Genomic DNA, 24,610 nt, shown 5'->3' with positions numbered 1-24,610 from the left:
AAGCCACTGTTCATTTGGCCGAAAAAGTCCTTAAATGTATTTTTTAGGTTACATAATTAGTAGTTTCCAAATACAGGCTGTGTGAAACTGTCAAGACACTAAAACGGAATTTCAGAGAGAGCCAGACAAAAGACGAGAGACGGTAGAGAGAGGTAGACAAAGACGTGGAGAGAGAAGGAGGGAGGGAGGGACGCTGTCATCACGTACAGCCGCCGAGAGAAGGGGGAGGGCGGGGGTATTCAGCCGGTGTCTCCTCTCTGCTGCAGCGGCCATGCTGCTGCTGTCCGCCGCCTGTCTCGGTGCATCCCGGTCCTCAGCAGGTGTAGCCTGCCGCCGCAGCATCCCTCAAACCCAGGTTAGCGGACCCGCCTGGACCTGGTCGGTTCGGTCGTAGAGCTTCAGCACTCCACGAGCCACCGGAACAGACCAGAACACGGCACCGGGGTGAAAAGGAGAAAGCCTCCCTAGCAACAAACCGGTTTCACGGCATTATTGGTAGGTGCCTCCCTCCCTCTCTCCCTCTCTCTCTCTGTGTGTGTGTGTGTGTGTGTGTGTGTGTGTGTGTGTTTGAATGTCGCTGTCAGCACAGCTTAGCAGCGTTTGGGTGGAATGACGGATAAACACCGTTCGTTTGTCAGATGAAGAGAGACAAACGGCGCACCGGTTTTGTAATCGTTTCATCAAGCTTTGCTTTTGGCTTCAGATAAATCTCATGAGTCTGGAATTTTCCCTCTATTGAATTGCATTAAAAAAAATCTAATTCCTCTCAAATATAGTTAATGCATAACTCAGCCTCCTTTGATTAGAAACACAAAACGTGGAGGAAATGCAGCTTCTCCAGCTTGATCCCAAATTCTGAACATGATTAAACGCAAACCTGTGTTCAGTATCCTTCAGCGACTGAATTGAACACAAAGCCGGCTCTCTTCCTGCATTAGGAAAGGCTGACTGTGCCAGTTGTGTCATCTGTGTCTCAGGATGATGAGGAGATCGGTCTTGTCATTAAACCATGTGATTTCTTCTCTTTTTGTTGCCAGGGATGAAGGGATGCTGATGAAGGACTGGGAGTCTTAAGTCCTGCCAGAGACAGACACCCCATAGCGGAGTGGATCAGTAGGATTTGTTGAGCATTGCGGTGGGGTCACTGAGACCACTGTAAGGTTACTGCCGGGACGTCAAATCTTCAAAAGGAGGGTTGGCTCAGTTCGTCTCATCTCATTAATTTGATTGTGAAATAAGTCCACTGTTAGTCCTCCACTGTTACGTTTTTGAATTTTTAGTAGCCCCACAATGTACCCTTATACAAGGACAAATTGAACCAAAATTACTGACACTTCAGCTGATTTAAGTGGACCATGAACTGTCTTCACATCATCTTACAGGTGTTTCAGTTTGGATCAACTGGTCTGCAAAGAATCCAAAGTCTACATATAGAAGCACAGTGAAATTCTAACTGGACCTTGGAAATCATTTAGTATGACTTTTTGAGGACTTCAAGCAGTAAAAACGCTTACTAGTTACTTACTATCACTTTGAATGGCATTACCAACATGTCTTGGCAGTAGAAAAACTGGAAGGAATTCTCAAAGCTTTTAGCTCATGTATTAAGGATTCCAGTTCTCTAGAACTGGCTCTGGTGCATAGCCAGATTTAGAGTCTCTGCAGATTTTGGAATGTGAATCTAATATCACTCGGACTCCATTGAAAGCTATTGAATTGTCATCCAGCATGTCTCTGAGTAAGACCCTTGAGTTGGAGCATTTTGACGAACGTGACAAAGTTCGCCGTGGACGCTCCACCCGGGCAAGGAGAGATGACTCCACCGGCAGCGGTGGAGGCTCTGGCCCGAGTTCCAGGGGCAGCAGCCTGGTTCCGAGTCCTGCTCACAGTGCCAACTGCAGCTACTACCGGACCCGCACCCTGCAGACTCTCACCTCGGAGAAACGGGCCAAAAAGGTCCGCTTTTATCGGAATGGAGATCGGTACTTTAAGGGCCTGGTGTATGCCGTTTCTAGTGACCGGTTCCGGTCGTACGATGCTCTGCTGATGGAGCTCACACGCTCACTGGCAGATAACCTGCATCTGCCGCAAGGAGTTCGTACAATCTACACTATCGATGGCAACAAGAAGATCACCAGTATGGACGAGCTTGTGGAAGGTAAGACTCAAGGCTCATTTGATTTCAAGTTTAAGCTTCACCAATCTAGCCGTTTTCACCCTTTTTCCTAATGCCAACTTAACCACCTGCCGGCTTTCAGCTTTAACTAAAATCCAGCCAATACTTTCAAATATTTTCAAATAATTGTAGTTGCAACTGGTCATGTCTGTTTTATTGCAAAATGTGGGTACTACAGCGGATTTAACAACTATTTGAAGTCAATGCCTTTGTTCATTGTTGTCCCTCAAGACATTGAGACAATTCGTTCAGAGTTTCCTTATGTTCTAATAGATGTTTGAACTTTGAAGAAAAAGTGACAGCCCTACCAAGTTCTTGGGTTAACAATGTTTAGGTAGGTGTGATGTTTTCAAAGTAACATCCATGTGAATGGCAGGAACCAAGGTTTCCTAGGAGAATATTTACAAGAGCATCATGCTGCCCCGACTGGCTTGCCTTCCTCCCATAGTGCATCCTGCCATGTCTTCTCTTCAGGATGATGCACACGGGTTCTGCAGTCCACATGATATAAAAGAATATGCCATATATCTGACTGGGCCACCTTCTTCCCTTGCTTGGTGTTTCAAACATCCTTCTTGTCTCCTTCCTCTCATCTCCATCTTGGTCATGCAAACACACCTGCATTATTTATTTGATGTGTTCATAAAGAGCAGAATAAGTATTATCTAATCAATACAGTGACTCTTAAGGGAGATCCAGCAGTCCTGCTACCTGGTACAGATTGTATTGGAGTCACAGGAAGGAACTAATGAGCTGAAAACATTTTTTTTTTGTAGTTTTGAAAGATTCCAACAGGATATTTACTCCATCTTACGAAGAAACAGAATTTTTTTGTTCATTCATAAAGTGTCCCAACTGAGCCTTCAACTACACGACAAAAGCATGATCGCGATAAATAGCTCAATAATCTTCCAAATCTAGATTTAAAGGTCGGATAAAGTGTCTGGATAATTGAACAACCTCGCTAACGTCCAGTCAGCCGGCGCATCCTCTCTTCCCCAAAGTGATTTTCGAGAGAAACTGAGCAGTGGTTGAGCAACATCACTTTATCATCAATATCGATGTGTGACCCGTTGTAATGTTCACTAATGAGTGTTAGTGGCAGGAAGCTGTTTGACCGGAGATGCACTAGAAGACAGATGCATCACTTTCCTGCACTTAACACACAGAGCGGAGCATGATAAATTTAATCTGCGAGTCCAAAGTGGGAAAACTCGTCATTTACTACTTCTCTGTGCATTCAAGATGCAAAAAGGGGACACGTGTCAAGGCGTGCAGCCGTGTGATTGGCTGATTTCCACCACGGCTAATGTCACTACATTAAGATGAATGATTGGCATGTCTGGCTGAATAATTCCCTGATTTACTGTGTGAGCAACTTTAACTGAAGATGTTATAGCTGACCTTTTTTACCCAGAAACTTTGGGCTCTGTGTTGGGCGGCTAATGGACTGTAAAGATCCAACAAGCACCCATAAACAAGCTCAGTTTTTTTTTTAGCCAAGAATGCGGACGCAGCTCAAATGGGCATAAATGACAGATACCCTTTATATGGCTACTCTCTACCATTGGCTGGAATTCACGTTGAAAACTCTGCTTTCGTGTCAACAATTGTGAGACTGGTCTTTACAATATTTACAAAAAATATCAAAATTACTTCTAACTTAAAAGATCAACTGACTAACTTATCCAAGCAGCCTTTAAAACGGTGGGGAAATATATTTAAAGAATGCAAATGGTTTGTCTTTTCAAGCAGGAATTGAACTGATTCTGTCCAGAAGTCTTGCTGTAGCAGTCAAATCGACACAGGGAAGGTGAATTTGTGTTCAGTCCTGGAGGCGTTTGAATAATAAAGTCCTTAGCAGGCCTGTCCGGCACGTTTAAAACGCAAAGTGAAACTCAGCACGTGGCGAGATAAGGTCACACGCACAATGCCTGCAGAGAAAGAAATGTCAGAGTGTATGAGCACGAAACACACAAAGACAAAAAGGTGTGTTTTTGGAGTGCTGCAGGCACAGAGAGGTGGGTATGTGATGTAAAACGCACGTGGAAAGGTACACAGAGAGCTGGTTAGGTGGCAGGCGAAGCATTTGTAACCATATAAGGTAAAACAAGAAGTGGCTGTAGGCTTTGATAGGCTGTGATAAGCTGCAGTCTGCTGGAAACAGGAGGCATGGTGCATCATTTAAACATGTTTATCACATTTTTCTATGAAGCATTAAGCATTCAGTCGAGTACTAAATCTTACTGAAAGTGAATAAGGAACATACACGTTTGCTTGTATGAATAAAAGTGATGTGAAACCCATGAAATATCAGCAGGTCCAGGGTATCGGTCAATGAAGGATTGACACTGAAAGTGTTTTGGATGTAAACGAGAGTTGTTTTCATTTAGCTTTATGAAAAAAAAAAACACCGGAGAAGCTTAATCTCTGCGTTGGCATTGGAAATTAGTCATATTAGTTGGAAAATATCGGCATATCGATGAAAATCCCACAAAGAACTGGGTCTGAGTATCTATAAAAACGGCAAATTGGGGATCAAGACTGACCCACTGCAGCTCCATCTCACCAATGACAGAGTGTTAAAGAGCCGCTGCCAACATCTCGGTGCCAAATATCACAGAGTGCTTGTAGAGGTCCTGCAGTGTTGAGGCTTTGCTGGATTTGACACGAAGGTCCAACAGCGTATTAAGCCGGGATGTCTTGGATGTCAGGCTTATGAGTGCATGCTGAACACGAAGCATCCTTCAATTATGGACAAAGCAAGGCTCCTGAAAAATGTCTGCATAGTGTGTGTGAGACTCTCACAAGCTTTTTTTTTTTTTTAAATCTGTTGGGTTTCGTCACCTTACCCAGTAAATACTTAATTGTGAATTGACATTTTTTCTGAATGTTTCAGTGAAACTTGCTGAAAGTCAAGTTTGTGCTTCCAACGTGCACTTTGACCCCTGACTCAGCTGTCCTGCTGTACAGTCTGTTTCATTAATACATTAAACTGTGATAAAAGTAGCTCCTGGTGATTCGGTGTGTCGGCTCACCTGTTTGTCAGCGAGGCTCCTCCACAGCTTCTGTCTCCAGCCTGTAATGACATTGGAAACGCAACAGAGGCATGACTGTTTACAGCTTTAACCAGTTTACAGGTTATGATGGTTCTTTTTTTCAAAATAAGAGCTTATTTGAAAACCACATTTTGTGCCACACTTTCAGTGGTAGGACCAACAGGCTCTTCACTGCGTTATAGAAAAATAAAGCCTCTTCTTTAACATCCCCTCCCTGCATGGACCGTGAACAGCCTGATGACTGACAGGCTATTCGCTGAACCCAGCTCAGACAGAGCGCTGAATCTGACATCTGCCGCCACCTTCACTTCATCCTCTAACCGTACACACAGCTTGTGTTACCCGCATTTAATTTGACCGCAGTTGTGCTCAAATAACCTCTGAGCTCAGTATTTTGGTTTTTAATCCGTCACATTTTCAGCAATATTTAGGGATATTTGGGTGCTTTGCACGCTTTGATCAAAAAGCACACAGACAGCACAGCAGCTTCCCTTTTATTTTTCATTTTACACCTGAAGTGGGTCATTTTTGGGAGCTTGTAGCGACCTACTTGACTGTGTTCCACCCTTCTCTTCCTCAGGTTCTGCCTCTTTTGAGCTCTGGAGTACTTGAAAACCCTCAGACTGCGTTATTATGGCATGAGAGAGCATACAGTGAATAGCCTGAGAGCTCAGCCCACACACCAAACTGTATTCTCACACCTACATTTCCCTTGTTGCACCACGGACAGCTAGTAGTCTGCCGATGCCTCCTTTCGTCACAGTCGCGTTTAGAGCCATTTGTCAAGTTGCTCAAGATTATTCCATCTGTTGAATAATTAAAGAACATCAATTAGAAGTTAGATTTCTTTGCTGGGATATAAAACATAAAATGAAAGTACTGATGGCACTAAAAACTCTCCTCTTCCTCTCATTCTCTTTCTTCTCAGGTGAGTGCTATGTTTGCGCCTCCAACGAGCCTTACAGGAAGGTCGATTACACCAAGATCTCCATCCCAAGCTGGAAGCCCGGCGCCGGCTCTGGGACCAGCGCATCGAGCTCAACCCGGACCTCAACGGCGTCCACTGGAGTGTCGACAAGCATCTCTGCCCCCGCTAAAGATCGCGAGAGTCGCGAGGGCAGAGAGAGCAAAGATTTCATCAAACCCAAGCTGGTGACGGTGATCCGCAGCGGCGTGAAGCCTCGCAAGGCGGTGAGGATCCTGCTGAACAAGAAGACGGCTCACTCCTTTGAACAGGTGCTGGCTGACATCACTGAGGCTATCAAGCTGGATTCTGGAGCAGTAAAGAGGCTCTACACACTGGATGGAAAACAGGTGGGACACTATTTGGTTTTATACACAGGTAGAAGGATTAAGTGCTTAAACGTAGATTGTCAGCTATGTGGGGAAAATTCCTGCACTATAAATCTGACACTGGGATTCTTTTTTTTTTTTTTTTACTTAGCATCTATTTAACATTCACTAAATGCAGACTGAATCTTGAAAAAAACACATCGTTGTGGTGGCGGTTGCTTGACATCCCCTTGACTGACCTATTAACCTACTCTGGTGGTACAAAATGTGGTGACAGTCACAGCTCTAACTTGTGTTTTATCTTTTTTTCTCCCAAAACCAAAGCAAGTAGTCCTGGTTCCTAGACCTAACTGGGAAATTGTGTTGCCTGTGCTCCTGATTCAGATCAATGCATCATTAGCAGGCCTGTGCAGAACTTTCGAAGAGATGCATTTCATCTGCATCAGGTGTGTTGAAGCAGGGAAACACAACCTCAGAGGTGTGAGGAGTACTCTAGCCGTGCTCATTGGACAGTTTTGTTTTTTTCTTTCCAACCTAGGAACCGCTGTTTCATTTTACAGTGACCCAACGAAACATTTAACTCCGATTCTGTCTATTAAATGAATCCGTCTGACAGGAAGAACACCTTCGATCACTCGAGAATCAGCTTTGAAGGAATTTGCTGCCCCGAAAGGAGAAATGTTGGTCGAAATGAATTCAAATTCTAAATCTAATGCAGTGTTGTCACCACGTTGCGTTATTGTCCTATAAATGCTGTCCCCCCCGAGATTAATGAATGAATCCAAGCAGATCATTGTAAATAGTTGGTATTTCATGTTTTAAATATAAAGATGATCTCACTCAACCATTAACTGCAGTGCAGTGAGACAATGTGAGCCAAGCGTACAAAATAAAACAGCAGACATCAAATAACAGCAATTTACTAAATGACTTCAGGAAAATCTTGAACATTAGGATCGACCACAAAGGGAATTGCATTTTTGGGGTGTAATTTTCAGCTTGACTGTGTGTACAGAGTATTCTCTTTGAAGCTGCTGCTGTAGAGTTTTGGTGCGTTTAACCACATAAAGCCGTAAAAAAAAATCGTCAAAACACACTCCGACTGCGTGCTGATCCTCTCTGCACCTCTTTGGCGAGCTGTTATTGGGTTAAGGATTAAAACTTATCACCCACACATACCTACACGCACGTGCAAACTTTGAAGTTACAGATAAGCGTGTTGCCTGAGACAATGGCAGCAGAGCGCTGAAGAAAAGCAGAGACGGCAGGAAGAGCTTGAAGGGCATCAGCGTGACTGAAGGAAGCTGGTTGTAGTGAATGCAGCTCAGGATTACCACATTTTTCATCCATTTACATGCGTACAAACACTAACATATGAACTGTGCAGTAGCTAGGGTTTTGTCCCCAATTGCTCGGATGTTAATGCAGAATCGGCTCGGAAAAAAATGAAGCCAATCTCTGCTCTCACTGCCTTCAAAATAAGAGCAACCACGACATCTACAGTCCTCTTGTTCTTGTCTTTTAATCCCCTCTGTTTATTTCTTTTGAAACATCCAAAACTAAAACTTCTACAAAAAAGCAGTACTTAAAAAAGAGAACTAAGAATGATTCAAAAATGCAGATTCAGACCAGCATTCAAAGCATTACTTGGCATCACATCTGATGGAAAACTGAAGTACAAAAAAAAGCTTCACATGTAGCTTTGCCAGATGCCTTAATTGCCAGTTAAATCACATTATTACAGTCCACGTGGGAATGTTAGAACATGCAAATAATGAATAGATAATCATATTAAAGCGTTGACCAGAGGCAACACAGTAAAGAGAGCCACTTCTGTTCCACAGGATTAAAACTCCCACTCAGCAAAATGTCAACATGCATTTCTGAAGTGGGGCTAATCCTTTTTTTTTTTTTTTTTTTTTTAACTCAAACCTCCCTTTGGACAAAATAAACTACAAACACACAGTCGTTTTCATCATATTTCAGCAAAACTCAGTCACACCAGGAGCACATTTACACAACACTGGAAAAAAAAAAGAATCACTACAATAGTCCAAACAAAACCAGACTTTCATTATATGTTCGCACGAAATCAAACCTCTCAAAACCCTCTCAAATCACTCTGGTATGTATGCACAGATGGGCCGAGGCGCTCTGCACGTGCTCCAAAGTTCTATCTTTCTGCAAGTGTAAGTGTGTCTTAATACAGCCAATATGTCACTCTGCTCTAATAAAATCCTGATAGCTGCAGCGTCTGACAGAATTACAATCAAAGTCATTTAAAAGCAGCTGTGCTTACATATAGGGTGATCTGCCACAGAGAAAGTTTGAAGTGGTAGAGTGTCTCGGACACTCACGCGGTCCAGTGTCACGGTGTCGGACAGACTTTTGTTGTAAACTCAGACTGTGCTCTGACTGACTGCTCTGGTGAACTCTGACACAGTTGAGTGTCTCGACTCAGCTGTGAATGTTGGTGTCAACTGATTAGTTACCTCTTAACGCCGCGGTTCATTTTGTGTACGGCAAAGCATAAAGTAGGATGGAATTCCCTTCACTCTTCCACTCAATCGGTGTTTGTGTCTCTGTTCGTGCGTGTCCTCTTTCAGTTTGTGCAGCTTCTTAAAGCAGCGGGACAGAAACTCCGTCTCTCTCATGCAGACTTTGACACTGCGGCGCGGTTACCGTGGTAACCGCTCCTCCAGTCGCAACCCATTCCCATACTCACAAACACCCCAAGTCTGCGGAATGCTCACTCCAGTTCCGGAGTTGTTAGGGTTTCCATAGCAACAGCATGGGGTTGGAATTCTTCAGTGCCAGCACTGTGTTCCTCTCATTGACGGTGTTTACTCGTACAGCTGTATTACCGCCTATGGGTTTCACATTTAAACAATTAGTTCTGCTTCCAGAAACTTGGATATGCACCATGAAAGCAGTGCTACCGTAGGATGTTAGGACCTTCTACAAATGGCAAGAAACACGAATATTTCCGTGACCATGTGTAACGGAGGTAGAGCTATGACTAATCAGGTTTCAGGGTGGATGTGTAGTTATTGCAGCTATATATCACACCAGAAAGGACCACTTTAAATCAGATTAGTCCCCTCAGAATGACAAAGCCTCATGCACGTATCATCAGGCTGAGTCTAAGTTAGTTTTTAACTGGAGTGAGAGCGGTGATTTAAATCATTCTTAATATGACTGTTTCTCTCAGATTGGAATAAATATGTTTCTTCTGCACTTCCTTGAACCACACGTGGGAGATGTGATGCAGTCAGATTCTAAGAGGCAGAAATATTCCCAAAGCAAAACTGAAGGCGTCTGTGATGGATACTTAAGTTGGATAGTGTTTTATTTATTTGTATGTTTTTAGCATAGGAAGCTGAAATGGACGGTTTATTCCAACAGAGTATTTTTATTTACTTATTTTTTAGAGTTGACTTGCAGCAAACCGCCCGTCCTGATGTCGTTCGACTTTCATTAAAAAGCTCTGAGCCATAAACACTGTTTGTTGACAGTTTAGGTGCAGGAATGAATGTTTAATGCGTCTTTTGAACAAATTTGAGTTAACTGAAAACAAAAGCTAACTTAGCGAGGATCACAGCACTGCACTGATATCTGAATATCTGGCTGTCATTAAGAGATGTGCTAAAAACCCAGCTAGAAGACTGCTTAGCTGGTTAAAACATACAGTGGTTTGATATCTAAGGAGGGTTACATGTATTCATGTATTTTAGGAGGACATGTGGATGGATTTTGCTGTGTCACTCACTAATGTGACCTTGTCTTTACTGCACACCTCCCTCTGTATTTAATCCCTCCGCCCCCATCTCTGATGATCCCTCTTTCCTTCACCTCTTCATCTACCACTTTCTATCTCCTCCCTCTCCGTTCACCCCGTCTCTCTGCTTAAATCTGGGACATATTCATGAACAATTTGTATTAAATCCCCAAGACAGTTCTTAGGCAGCAGGTTGCGTTTGTTTAAATGTGCGATTCGCAGCCAGTTGAAGGGCTGCCAGCGGCAAACCTGATTTGAGTATTCCCATCTGTCTTCTGCTGAGCTGCTCACAAACACAGCGTTTTTCAAAAGTTTGATTAATGGGACTGTGTTTTTTTGTGTGTGCATGTAGTTGACCTGTTTGCAGGATTTCTTTGGGGACGATGACGTGTTCATGGCGTGTGGTCCGGAGAAGTTTCGCTACGCTCAAGACGACTTTGTGCTCACACACAGTGGGAAAGCGCCGGTCTTTGTGAACGGTAATGCCCAGCCTAATGCACCACAAATTAGGATTGAATATCAGCCCATCAGGACTATGTGATATGAAAACATTTCCAGACTGTCAGTTTACTCTAATGAAATGTTATCAATGTAATCTGGGCCTGAACTATTTAGTGATTTGTAGAAAAGAAGCAAAAGTTGAACATCAATTCTAGAACTGACTGGAAGGCAGTGTAAAGACTTTAGGACTGGAGTGATGTGCTCTGATCTTTTTCTTTGGGTTAAATCTTTAAATCGGTTGTTTAATGCTCTGCTTGGGGAGTCCTGTCGGTACACCGTTAAAATAGTCGAGGATACTGGAGATGAAAGCGTGGATGAGCTTCTCCTGGTGTGTTTGGGACATAAAATCTTTGTCTCTGGATATACGTTTAAGCTGATAGAAAGAAGTTTTTAGTTACCGATTTGATATGACTGCTGCAAATCAAACCTTAGTCTATCAGTCTAGCCGGTATTTACTGACAGCAGTCAAATGTTAGTTAATAAAATGATTTACTTGCTCTAAACAGTGACTGTAGTCATCTGGGACAGTGTCAGATATATCTGCATAACTATGATAGTCAATGTTAGCATTCTGCACAGCACTGAGATCCATTAAGATCAGAACTGACACATTGCCTGAATCACTTTTCAACCTTATGCCATTTATCACTCTAATAAGCGCCATTTCTGTCCTGTGGTGAGGTCGATTTTAGTTCAAGAAAATTGAGTTGACAAAAAAACACTTTCTCAACCATTTTGGCTATGATAGAAAGACTAGAGATTTTATTTACCCTCTACAGAGAACGTTAGAAGCAACAAAATGCCTTGACCGTTTTCTCACACAATCCTCAGCATCATGGCATCGAGCGTACTTCAGTCAATGAGATAATTCTCCTCCCATGGATGAATACTGTCACAAGGACGGTGGTCAAGTTAGATCGCCATGTCGAGCTCGACTGAACTGTGCCTGTGTTAAAGATTTACATTTCTTTAGCCACATCTATGAAAAACGCTAAAGATAACTTGGATAACTTAAAATGGCAACGATCCCAAACTCTGCCTATGCAGTAAAAGCAAACCAGGACAGAAAAATACACAATGAGGACCATCAGTCGCTGTAGCTATTTTCCTGTTCTCCTGGCAAAGAATTGGGCTTTTGCACTGTGCTGTATCTTTTATATCTTTTTTCTGTCACAGAGTCTACATGAGTAAAGAAAAAAAGGGAATGTGTAAATGCTTTAAGTAACAGAACAACAAAAGAATGGGTTGGGTAAAATAGATGTTAGGGTTACTGCTCGCTGTAGGAGAATTTTCTTCTTAGGGATATTAAAGACATTGTTGATTTTTAATGCATAAAAAAGACGTAAAACTGCAGCTGAAACAGCACGAGAATGCCTCAAGGGCACTAACATTTACATGAAAAGAGTCCACACATAGAATATCAAGAAAGGCAAATGGAGACACGTATGAAATGGTGTAGAAAAATAAACCAATCGCTGCGCTACCTGTTTGAACTGAAATATTTCATATTTCATCTGCAGCGTTATTGAGAACATGAATAAAAATTGGAAATGTCAGCTCGTAACCTTCACAAAACAACTCTGAAAGCTCTTAAGGAAGCGCATTAGATTCTCAAAGCTTAGAGATGCCCTTATTTAGGTCTCTGAAACTGAGATATATCTACACATGCTTAAACTTAATTATGGAACTTGGCACACTTGTTATTTTCTGCTAATAGAGCTGAAATCTCTCTTTGCTCTCACATTCCTATTGTTTTCGCTTTAACGAGTCTCATTTCTTTCTCCTTCCCTTCATCTCTTTCCAGAATGCAAGACCAAGTCTCCTCGCCCAGCTGCCCCTCAGAAAACTCCCAAGACCCCCAGCGGCTCCAGCTTCTCCTCCAAGACTCCACCCAGAGGCCTCTCCAGGACAAAGTCGCCTGGCCCAGGTGCGAAAACAAGCCACCGAAAACTAAACCAACATCGTTTCTGGTTTAACACCGTGAAATCGCCAGTCACAGTGCATACTCTCTCACCCCCAAATTCAGTTTAAATAAACCTTTTACATTTTTTTTTACAATTCAAATGTTTGACTGGTGGCAAACTGAATGGACCCAACTGTGACTGGTTGCCAGCACACGTGGCTCCCACGTTTAGTCTGGTTTTAGTTTAAGTTTTAGTTTAGGTTTTAGTTTAAACGACTGCGGACCATACTGGGCTGAAACTCTACCTCCGAGGTAGCAGAGCATGGGTCACATATCGGCCATTTTCTGTCTATCTATTTGTAAGTATGTGCTGCTGTTAAAGGATTTAAAAAAATAATTACTCCAAGCAATGTAGCGAGTTAAACTAATCTTTCAGTCACTGTAAACAAATCCACGCTGAGTTTTTGTGAGTTTATTAACATTTTAGCAAACAGACTCCATGAAAAGAACTGACAAACGCGTTAGATTTTTACAGAATTCATGCTGTAGGACTTATAGTTGAGTATAAACCATAATAACTAACCTCCTTGTGATTTTAGAATACTTGAACACTTTACTCCTTTGCGGTGGCCGACAGATTTAGGTACGGTTACCAAATCAATTCTAACCAATCAGATTGCTCTTTTCTGGTTGTGCAGCTAACGAGACCCCAGGATCGCCTACAGCTGGGAAGTCGAACAGGTCCAGCCCGTCTCCCACCAGCCCCGGGAGTCGACGCAGCCTCAAGGTCAGCCTAACGACAGCTTGATGAGTTTTTAAATTGAATTCAGGTTTAGCAGTTGGTAAGTACACAGCAACGTGCAGATTCCTCTGACCTAAACTGCCATTGATAGACAAAGGTGCACTGGCTCGTCACTATGGTTACACAGCTTGTATGGTGCAGATCTCCTCCCGAACGTATCATGTTCCAGAAGATAAAGTCTTAACACGCTGCAGTGGACCATTAGAGGCTCATTTAACTGACCCCCTACACTGTCACCACAGGGTCCATATGCCCAACAAAAAGCTGGGAGGATACTGCATTCTACCTGCTCCGGTCAGGAAGGAGTACTTCTATGAGTAACTGCTGTGCTTAACATCGAGTACTTCCAGCACCTTTCCATCTCAGTAGTCTAATCTCCGCCGTAGCTCATGATTTAAATCCTGACGTTGGAGTTTTTCTGCTGAAATTAACCCCACGAATGAAGCCCAGCAGGGTCAGCTTGATTCAGGTGTGGAACCTGTTCGTAAAGCGAAGGAATCTCCAAAGGACGTCGTTCAGTGGGTCTCCGACAGCTCTCACTTTGGTTGCAAAGCAGCCCACATTATAAGAAAACTAGAATCATCAGAAAAAGTCTACTTCCTTTATCATATAGACTATTGAACGGTGTGTTGTTAAAATAAGGAACTGAAATATTTCCATCATGGTGGCAGCAATGCGTTGCGTCAGCAGTTTTGATTTTTTTTTTAATCTAAGAGACCATTCAGCACACTGTACTGTAAGAAAAATCTGTACAGCTGGCTGTGGATCAAAGGCCATTACCCTGTTTTTGAAAGCTAAGTAAGAAAGTCTAAGCTGACCACAAAGTACACCCAGATGTGACTGTGGATGAGATTCCATCTTTCCAATCCTGTCAGAGAGAATGATCCTGAATAGTTTCTACAGTTTTCATTAAATGTCTTTTAGAAGAAGAAGTGGGTTTAGAAGCTGGAGCACAAACTGGAACGGGCCGTCCTCTTTACTGTGAAACCGTTCGCATGTTTTCGTCCTGTCTCCCCTGTTTTTAGAAACGATCAACTCGTATTTTTCTGTGTAGATGTCTCCTCGCCGGGCCTCCTCCACAGATGTAAATGGAGAAGCCGAGCAGCCGGACGACACAGTGGAAGGTGCGTGTGTTCTTGCACTTTGACAAGTCAGCGGGATGCGAGTGCGTCGCTGACCCTGAAAATGTTTTTTTGGAAATGACTTTCCTGACAGCTGGTTTAAAGGGTTTGAATTTTTAGGCTTAACATGAAAGGGATTTTTTTAAAAAGCAAGATCTTGAGAAATGGGGCTGAAAGCTCAGAGTCATGTCAAAAGGCCTGAGCCTCTGGCATCTATGCTGAGTCAGGGCTCAACCTCACAACGCCGCAAAGAAAGATGCAAGGCCTCAGAAGCAGAGACTCAGTGGCTCAGATAAGACGGCACGACCTTAATTTTCGGGGCTCAAGAGTTTAATTTAATTTTCAAAGGCTGTCAGGGTCACACTTGCAGTGCTTCTCTGTGAGCTCGAAGGTTATTTGTTGAAAGTCGGGGAAAATTGGACGACACCGGGAGGTCAGCATCTCGTCTTTTCTTCTTCACAGTTAACGGAAATCGAACGGTTTCTTCCTCCACCATCAACGACAAGTATAAGGTTGGGAAAGTGATCGGAGATGGGAACTTTGCTGTCGTGAAGGAGTGTGTGGAGAGGTAAAAACGTCATTATTACAGAGTTACTGCAAGTTTATTGTCACGAACAAGGCACTTTTATGAGGATCACTGAATGTGCTAATCTGGGATGGCCCACATCTCTGCCCATCCTCAACTGAGAAGCTAGCTTAAGCTACGAGGAAAAGTAGCCTGTGGCTCGTGTTAGTTAAATTTATTTGGTATGGTGCAATTTCCTCCAAGTTTGTAGAGTTCTGAACCATCATGGGCTAATTAAACTTAGGAAAAGAGAGCACTCAGTCACTTGATTGAGCACCTTTAGACATTTCTGCAGGCTGCACACTCTGCGCCTTATATAAGCTGGGTTTTCACAACTCCTGTAACACTTGTCTTTGTTTTGACTGACAGGTCGACAGGTCAGGAGTACGCTCTGAAGATCATTGACAAAGCTCGCTGCTGTGGGAAGGTAACACTGATTTGTTGCATTCAGGCACCCACGTAAGATGCACAGATCTGTTTCTGCCGAACACATCTGATCAGCTGTGCAGACTGTTTGATGCGCAGAGCTTTTTAGGACCTGTGTAACGTTAATACACATATAGCCACTTCCCCTGCCGGAGCCATCGCCGTAGCACTGCTCCCACTGGCTGGAAATGTCTTTGGCTGGGAGGGACAGTGATAACAAGTGGCAGTTAAGATGTATTTTCATCAGATAGCATGACCTCCTTCAGCGACAAACATTGACACATTATCACATGTTAAATGTCCTGCAGAGTCGGTGATGATTTGGATATGGTTTCATCATCATAACAATGTGAACAGTTGCTGAAATTTGGTGTGTTTATATGTTGATATGTTTAAGAAGCCATATAGTATAATCTGGCCTCTTCTCTGGGGACATGAGAGCCTATAAAGTAAGTCATTATCAAGTGTTGGTTGATAGTTGGGACAGGTCTCTACTCCACAAAATGAATGCAAGTCAGTGTAAGGCCCAAGTGTGTTTGTATCAACAGGAGCACCTGATAGAAAACGAAGTGGCGGTCCTGAGGAGGGTTCGACATCCAAGCATCATCCAGTTAATTGAGGTGGATGAAACGCCCACTCAGCTGTTCCTGGTCATGGAGCTTGTCAAGGTTTCCCGTCCTCTTCTTCTTCTTTACACCTGAAAATCTAAATTAAAAAAACAACAACAACATATATTCATAGCCTGCTAGGACCTACTTTCTTTCACGCCTCTGTCTTATGTAGGGCGGCGACCTGTTTGACGCCATCACCTCCTCCACAAAGTACAGCGAGCGGGATTCCAGCGCCATGGTGTTCAACCTGGCCGGAGCCATCAAGTACTTGCACCGGATGAACATCGTTCACAGAGACATCAAACCAGAGAACCTGCTGGTACACTGAAATATACACCGACACACACAGTAGCTGGAATCTAAAGTTCTATGTAAATCTAAAGTTCTTTAGATTCCAGATAGTTTGATTTCGAGTTATTGTTTACCTGCTTCATCCCCGGTCTTTGTGTTCCGCAGGTGTGTGAGTATCCAGATGGAACCAAGTCACTGAAGCTGGGGGATTTTGGTTTGGCAACTGTGGTGGAAGGACCGCTGTACACCGTGTGCGGCACGCCGACATACGTCGCCCCGGAGATCATCGCCGAGACCGGGTGAGAGAAAAGAGGGAATGAATGTCTCGTGTGAGCGGCTTCATTCGGCAAACGTCTTCAGCGCCCCTTCAGGTGTAAAGTGTTAGTTTACATGCGTCCTTCATGCAGCAACACCTGTGGCGATACAGACAAAGAAAGACGTTTTGAAGCTTTTCTTTGTGGTGACGACGCAAAAGTCGACAACTCATCCTGAACTTTAAGATGTTTAAAGGCCGGTGGAGCTGACTGTTCAGAGCAAAGTGGGCTTTTTGGGAGGGGTGCAGCCTCAGTTGCTTGTGTGAGGCGGCCACAACACAAGCTGGTGGATGGTGATTGGAGGACAGCTAATGAGCTGTTTAAGGCACAGTGTTATACTCACTGTCCTGGAGAATGGGTGAACCAAGGGTGAATTTTTTCCATTTATTTTCCAGTTATTTTGTGGATTATTACACCGCATCACTAAAGCATCACAGCAGACGGCTTGTTAACACGTTTTAATGCTGCAGTGTGTCACAAAGATTATGTAAAAACGCCAGCAGGACGTAATGTCGCAGTTCGGGGGATCAGGTTGTTATTCAGAGTGAGGTCTTGATCGGTTTCATATTGAAATATCGTTGTGCATGCATAGTAGCCATTGTTGATTACTTTCCTGTAGTTGCTGCCATGTGAATAGCCTAAAAAACCCAACAACAAATGCAGCACATTGAGATGATGCCTCTTTTTTTTATATATCTTTAGATAAAAGGTGTGAAAAAGAATAAAGTCAGCATAAGTCAAACTTATTTCTCTTTTCAAGACATTAACTAAGGTTGGAAGTCTCGTTCTCATGGTCTACATTTCATCTCTATTAATGCTGTTGGAAACTGTTTGGACTCACACACATTTTTGATCACTTTTGATGAACAGTTTATGGGTAACACACACATTACACCGTTGTGTTCCTGTTTACCTGCAGCTACGGCCTCAAGGTTGACATCTGGGCGGCGGGAGTCATCACTTATATCCTGCTGTGTGGATTTCCTCCTTTTAGAAGGTCAGTGGATGCAGAATTCTCCAGTAACAATTCTTGATTCAATCATAAACCTGTAAAAGTTTTGTTATTTTTCTTTTGTTACACTAAAGATTGTCTTGTTTTTTTTATGGCACTGATGGAGCAGCGCGTAAAAATCGCTGTTGTGATTTTGATGAAGTTAAACAAAAGCTTTTCCCAATTCTTCAGTGAGAATAATATCCAGGAGGAGCTGTTTGACCAGATCCTCAGAGGGAAACTGGAGTTTCCGTCGCCAGACTGGGACACCATCAGCCTGCCGGCGAAGGTAGAACTCGCTCATTCTGTCAGGAGGAAATGTGTTGCAGGATGTTTGCGATGCTCCCTTTTTATCTAAACGCTCTACATGTGTGACGACATCTTTAAGGACAAGAACCTGAGGCTCATAAGTTGAAACAGTAGTAATATAGATGTAACCGTTTTAAGTCCATCCCAGATTAATGCCCTTTCATGTGTGTGCAGTTCAGAAGGAAATCCTAAAAATGTGAGGGGTTTTAAGTTGTTTTCAGTACTAAACTAATCCTGTGAAAAATGTCATTACATGCAGAGCTACGTTACATTGGTATAGGCTCAAAGTTTATGACAAAATGAAAGCTAGTTACGGCTATGATTGTCCCTGCAGTGGGTTAAAGGGCAGGTGAGGACTTTAATGACATGAATGAATCCCACCACCCCTGCTGGCTTTAATGATTACAAAACCTCTGAATCTGGATACAAGCGCCTTTTATGTTTAAAAAAAGAAAGAAATACGTCACCTCAGTTTATTCCAGGGTGCTAACAGTCACATGACCTGTCCCTCAGATGCTGATTAGTCAGATGCTGCAGGTGAACGTTGACGCTCGTTTCACCGCGGAGGAGGTCCTGTCACACCCCTGGGTGACGGTAAGAGCACCAAAACACATGAGCAAAATACAAATACTCGATGGCTGTCTGTGGTGAGTGACTGGAGTAAGTTATTGAGCTGTGTTTGTCCAGGATGAAGCTCCGACAGAGTCCAACACTGTGAGCAGCACTGAAGACCAGACGAGTGGAGACGCACTGGAAGTGGAGCACGAGTCCCCCATCCTGGAAACAAAACAAGTTCCCTCACCTCTGGTCTAGAACACGACCAACTTTCACTGACTGGAAACCGAACACGAACAAGGTTCAGTGAAAATCAGAGGGACTCTTTTTCCACCTTCTACAAATTAAACAAGAGCCCTCCAGTCTGCTCTCAGAGTCCCAATGTGTCTACTAGAAACCGAGCAAGTCCCCTCCATATTGTTCTCGGACATGACCCTCTGGAAACTGAACCGAAAATTCTGTGTCTGGTTTGATGTAATGAAAGTTTCCAAACTTCTAGAGATTTCCAGAAAACGTCTATTTTTCAAATGGAAGCCAAATATCTTTCAAAACATTCGTTCTTTCTTTAGAAACCAAACCAGCTCCTTCCTCTTTTTTTTTTTCCAATGTAAAACGCATCTAGTTAGACCCTTTGAACACAGCTTCACTTCATGAACAAGTCTATCTGAAACCAAATGAATCCCCTTAGCTCTGGTAACCAAAGTAGTTCCCTTCGATCCAGTCTGCAGCCGGTCTGGTTCCTATCTGTCAGTCTGATGTAAGCTGAGGCAGGTTTCGAGGACACGCTCTGTTTCACTCACTGGGGGCCCTTCGGCTTACTGAAAACTGTTTAATCAAATACAGTCAAGAGCACATCCTCGAGACTGCATTTGATATATAACTCCTTATTTGGCAACCAAAAAAGTCCCCTTAAATCTGGTCTAGAAAACATCCGTGTCATCTTTTGCCCACACTGATATCGAACATCCTTCAGCAGCGCAAGTAAGTTCCCTCAAATCCAGCCCAGAACATAAACTGAAGTAAATATGTTCCCTTTCTTGTGCTGAATACCAAACAAGTTCCCTAAAGGCTGCCCTTTCCCCCCCTTATTTACCAAAAGTCAAACACGTTCCCATCCCTCGACTCTGGGGTTGTATTTATTTCTCCCTCCTTGGTTTATGTTTTATGTTGTGCAAACTGAACAGGGCTCCTCATCTCTGGCTTAGCATACAGGCAGTTTGTCCCACTGTTTTTTTTTCCAGTATTTTCTCCAGAAACTGTCACCAACTCTCGTCCACACGCTCATTTATTCTACCGGCGGCCTGTCTCTCCAGCTGAGCACCGTTAAATCCCTCAAACTTTGTCTTGGTAAAAAAAAAACAACGAATGAAGTCCTCCTTGCTGCTCGAGGGACACATTTACCATATGGACATGGGGACACCATGAAGGTGCTATCAGACGAGCCGCTTCATCGTCCATTTTCCTGAAAGTGGCCCTTACTGTACCTCTCTTCTGAATGACACTGATATACTGACATTTTCGTAGGAACACACACAACTGGACCCTTCAGAAATGTTCTGCTTCTGGGATTATGCTGTCTCTGTATAATCAGGATGTCTTCCACTTACTCTGGGAAACGTCCCATTTTTTTCTGCCTTTGTCCTCCAGTTCTCCTTCTGCTGGCCCGAAGGACCTTTTCTCATTTCTTGTACTTTGTCATCCAGAAGAAAAAACAAAAAAAAACAAAACAAAAAACCCAGAGGAGATAATCGAGCACTGTGCCTGTATACGCTGCTGATTAACTCCTCTTAATGTCCTTAAATGTGAGCCGTTTTTTCCACAGATTCAATCCCTCGGAACCTCGCACTAAGTTTTTTTTTTTTCTTCACAGTTCTTCGCTAAGATATTTCTTTCTTATAAAGTTTGACAACTTGGGAAATACACATTCTTGCCTCGAGTTAGAGGGGAAAATCGACTCTATTTACTATGTCTGCAAATTCATTTTGAAGCTTTAGTTAGAGAGGTACTTAAAAATGTTTGCAGAGGGGGAAAAAAGCCCATAATAATGTACCTCCTGACACCTTGGTGTCCTCTTTAGTTCTGCCATAGAACAGGCCCTAATGCTCTGCCCTCCGCCCATCCTTCCCTTCTCCCCAGACTTTGTACTGTAGCTCTGATTAACTGAGCGACTTCCAAACCTCACATTTTCTACAACAATTTCAACAGCCTGTCGAGGTTTCTACCTGCGTTATGACTGAGGTTCAGGGCGTGTTTTGGGCCAAACCGGAGCTCTCTCCGCCTCTCCTCGGTCTACAGCAGTTTACACGGGATAAAATGCGTTGTAAATATTGTAAATATCACTCCGTCTGTCGATGTCCGTCCGTGTGAGTCTGTGGTGACGTAGGGAAACAGTAGCAGCTTGAAAAATAAGTAGTACGACAATGAAAAGAAAGTCTCATCACCGACACGGTTTCAGCACCCTGAAAAAAACCTACCCAGCATTTCCTGGTTAAAAGAGACGATTTTCCACATTGACACTCAAAAGATTTAGACTTTTTAGATGTATTTTCAACAGCTAGCAGCTTATTCAGTGGAAAAATGGGGATAAATATGAGCTTTGAGGTTTCTGAAGGGTGTTGATGGACTGTAATGAAAGAGTTCTTACCTTAAAGTCTGAGATCTATAGCAACAAGGACCGACAGATCTCTTTCCTTACATGGTCATGTGTCTGTTAGATGTGACGTCCACCAATCATAATGATCCATCCACACATCCATCATTCCGTCAGTTGATGTATCTGTTATTAGGGGTCACACTGAGAGTGAAGGGATATTTTCGTGTTTTAACTTGTGGAAGAAGAACATTTGAGGTGTGTTTGAGTTTAGACGTGCATGTGTGTGTGTGTGTGTGTGTGTGTCAGCATCAAAGGAAGGGAATTCCTTTTATAAAACTTGAAAAGAAGTGTCGGTCATCATCTGGATAAACGTGTTGACCTGATGCGGCGATATGACCTCTCCATGGCCTTTACCTTTTTGCTGGAGCTGCTGATTAAGAGTTTGGCCAGATGTGATTCTGAATCTGGAGAATTCGAGAGCTTGAAGTCTTTCTTGCTGGGCCTGCATTGTTGGGGCCATTTTGTTACAACTAAATCAAATCAGGTCAGCTAGTTTAAAGGCTCAGCAATATTCTGAAATTACCCGGAAGTCTTGAATATTCCAAGCTCCGAGCTGGAAAAAACCCCAATGCTGAAGTCACTCTTCCAATTCTGAAAGAGTGATGATGTACACTGCCATTCAAGCAGAGTGTTCTGTGTCAAATTAGGTCCCATTTGGAGTAAGCATCAGTCAAACTAAGCCACGTGGTTTATTCCGGCCTCTGCTGTGGGTCACACTGCAGAGTTTTCACAGCGTCTTATGACACATGCTTGTTGGTGCAGAACAGGAAGAATGCGGGTAAAATGAAGACACAAACTAACAACTGCAGTTTTACATGAGCACAAACGTGGCAGTGGGAATTAAATGTGGGCACGAGTCATTAATATGTTGATGTAAATATTCAAAATACAAAGATTGCAGTTCAAAGTCACCAATTAGGAAAGCTGCTAAAAATCTAGCTTGCTTTTTGTCTGATGATCCCTTAGTGTCCAACTGCATCTTATGATGGGTGAAACCAAGGCAGCTGACTCCTTTGGTGCACTGGGGGCGATTTTTTTCTTTGGCAAGTAAGTGTTAGAAGAGAGCTATGACAGCATTAAGATCACCGGTGCTCTGCTCCTATTACTGAGCTATTGTTGCTCTCAGCAGCAGCCAAACTCTCAATCAGCAGACCAGCCTCTGACCTTCTATGCCTGCTATGAACCCAGTGGTCTTAATTCTTTTTCTTTGCTTTATACCAAACCGAGAGGAGCCTTCTGTTGATGCTTTTCAAGCTGCAGCCACCTGGGCCAACAGGAAGCTGAAGTCTGTTCAGTTCATGTCTTTTAGTTTTAGTGCAGCTCTGCACCTTTTAGCTTGTTGAGCAAACGGAACTGCCAAACTTTCCCCAAAAACATCCAGGTTCATCTTCTACTTTGGTTTATCCAGCCACGGAAATCCTATTCTATTATCACAAAATAACTTTGTCATATTTTTGTCAATGAAGTATTGCTATTGGTTGATTTAAAACAAAACAACAACTCTGCACTGGTGAGTTTTAAATGGGGTTTGTTGTTGGAAAATCAATTAAACGCAGTAGCGCCTCAAATCCAGCTGGCAGAAGTTCTTTAAAAGTTCTCCAGAACTCAGAGCTGGCAGCTGAACCTGTGGATTAAGCGTTCTTTTCATCTTTAACTGGGATTAACGCCATTCTAATATTCAAATCAGTCCGATTAAATTGACCTGGAACCCATCGACTCCTTTGCATTTTGCACCTGATAATCATGTAGCAGAAGCGCCAACATGCTCCTCAGCGCTTCAGTGGTTTTTTTTGTTTTACATTTCCATATTTAAACCATTCGGTTCCTGACTTCTGCTGCATTCACCTCTGAAAGGGAAATCGTCCGACACAAGTGAAAGAAAACGCTCATCTCTCTGGTTGTAAACTGTTAACTCGCCCTTTAAAACCCTGATACTGGTTCTCTTCAAGATACAAAGGAGCTGGATCAGTTTCAGAGTTTGACTCGGGTGGCTGTGCTTGCTGGGCCCTTTTCTGTGTTTTTTTAAAATCAAATTCAGTGTGTGTGTGTGTGTGCGTGCGTGTGTGAACATTTCGTATCATGCCTCATTATAAACAGAAACATATTTTCTGTTTTATGAAGCGCAGCAGACAAACTTGGATTCTGAAGCATACCGAGCTGGTTTTCCCAAAACTAAAATCTCTTGAGCCTGAGGTTGACGCTCAGTTTAGTCACTTAAAACCCACGGACGACTCTAATCATTCACGATGAATCATTTCTCAACAATTTTAATGGCATTGTGTGTAAAAAATATTTATTTCTATACAGCTAATTATCGCCAACTTTTCAAAGTTGTTCCAGATGACAAAAAGAAAGATGTAGATCGCCACGAGACGCTTTTAGGAAAACTAGTCCTGCCTGCGATGGAGGGAGGAGTGAGAAAAACAGTGTTTTGAGGACATGTTCTGGACATGTTTTAATGCTAACAGCGATCTGTAATGTGATGTATGTTGATGTGTGTTTGCTGGGTTCAAGGTGGAGGAGGCTACAACCCTGGTCTGTGTTGAGAAAAGATGAATTCAACTGTGAAATAAAACTAATGCAGTGGCATCATGTTAAAGTGCTGTGTCATGGAATACTGGTTTATACTGTAATTCTGGATCATTTTCACATGTGGCTTCTCCTTTGCATGATGCAGCTTTAACCTGTGCTTGTGACTGGCTCAGTGAACAGTGTTTCTTGAGGTCTCCCTGAGCTGTTTTTAATGCAGTGGTGACTGAGGGCCTGGAGATCACAGACATCCAGTCCTGTCCACTGCACACAGAGATGAATATTCCATCATCTACAGTACCGTAGATCATATCCTCAAAAGATTCACAGCCTTCACGATTTTACACCGAGGCACATTATTCTGACTCTGCTCCACAGCTGGTTGATACAGCTTTTTGCAGGTTGCTGAACCTCTGTCCATGTTACTTCCGAGAGACTCTGCCTTCCTAAGTGCTCTTTTTAATACCCAATCATGTTGGACTTCTCAGACTTGTTTCCAATTAACCTAATTATTTGCTACAAGTCCCTCCAGCTGTTTCTTTTTAGTACCACTTACTTTCACAGCCTTTAGTTCCTCCATCCCAAATTCTCATAGACGTGTTCCTAGCATCCAATTCAAGTATGAGTAAATCTGCTCGAGACGCATCGGCCTGAACAAAGGACAGATACATCTGTGAAGCATTCTGGAGACGGCTGAATATCTCCGGTAGATCTGTAAGTGACGAGGAAAGAC

The 24,610-nt window shown here is 43.1% G+C and overlaps 1 protein-coding gene across 1 annotated transcript; it reads left to right on the top strand.

The window, feature by feature from the left end:
* Positions 1-256: 256 nt before the first annotated feature.
* On the top strand, positions 257-22,088 carry LOC140281448 (serine/threonine-protein kinase DCLK2-like). The gene is made up of 16 exons (XM_072375880.1): positions 257-495; positions 1,038-2,158; positions 6,164-6,549; positions 10,659-10,785; positions 12,612-12,734; positions 13,409-13,497; positions 14,567-14,636; positions 15,096-15,201; positions 15,568-15,625; positions 16,173-16,292; positions 16,408-16,554; positions 16,692-16,825; positions 17,760-17,837; positions 18,024-18,120; positions 18,654-18,734; positions 18,828-22,088. Exons 2-16 carry the CDS (start codon positions 1,729-1,731, stop codon positions 18,951-18,953), a joined length of 2,172 nt encoding a protein of 723 aa, XP_072231981.1. The 5' UTR covers positions 257-495; positions 1,038-1,728; the 3' UTR covers positions 18,954-22,088.
* The last annotated feature ends 2,522 nt before the right edge of the window (positions 22,089-24,610 follow it).

The sequence above is a fragment of the Leuresthes tenuis genome, unplaced genomic scaffold, assembly GCF_036924035.1.
Source record: "Leuresthes tenuis unplaced genomic scaffold, fLeuTen1.0.hap1 SCAF_22, whole genome shotgun sequence".
Lineage (NCBI taxonomy): Eukaryota > Metazoa > Chordata > Actinopteri > Atheriniformes > Atherinopsidae > Leuresthes > Leuresthes tenuis.
This window is presented reverse-complemented; position numbering and strand designations above follow the sequence as displayed.

Excerpts from the sequence above, each read along its gene's own strand:
- LOC140281448 (XM_072375880.1), top strand. The coding sequence starts at position 1,729 with ATGTCTCTGAGTAAGACCCTTGAGTTGGAGCATTTTGACGAACGTGAC. Across the intron at positions 10,786-12,611 it reads AGCGCCGGTCTTTGTGAACG|AATGCAAGACCAAGTCTCCT; the intron begins GTAATGCCCAGC and ends ATCTCTTTCCAG. Across the intron at positions 18,735-18,827 it reads TGTCACACCCCTGGGTGACG|GATGAAGCTCCGACAGAGTC; the intron begins GTAAGAGCACCA and ends GTGTTTGTCCAG.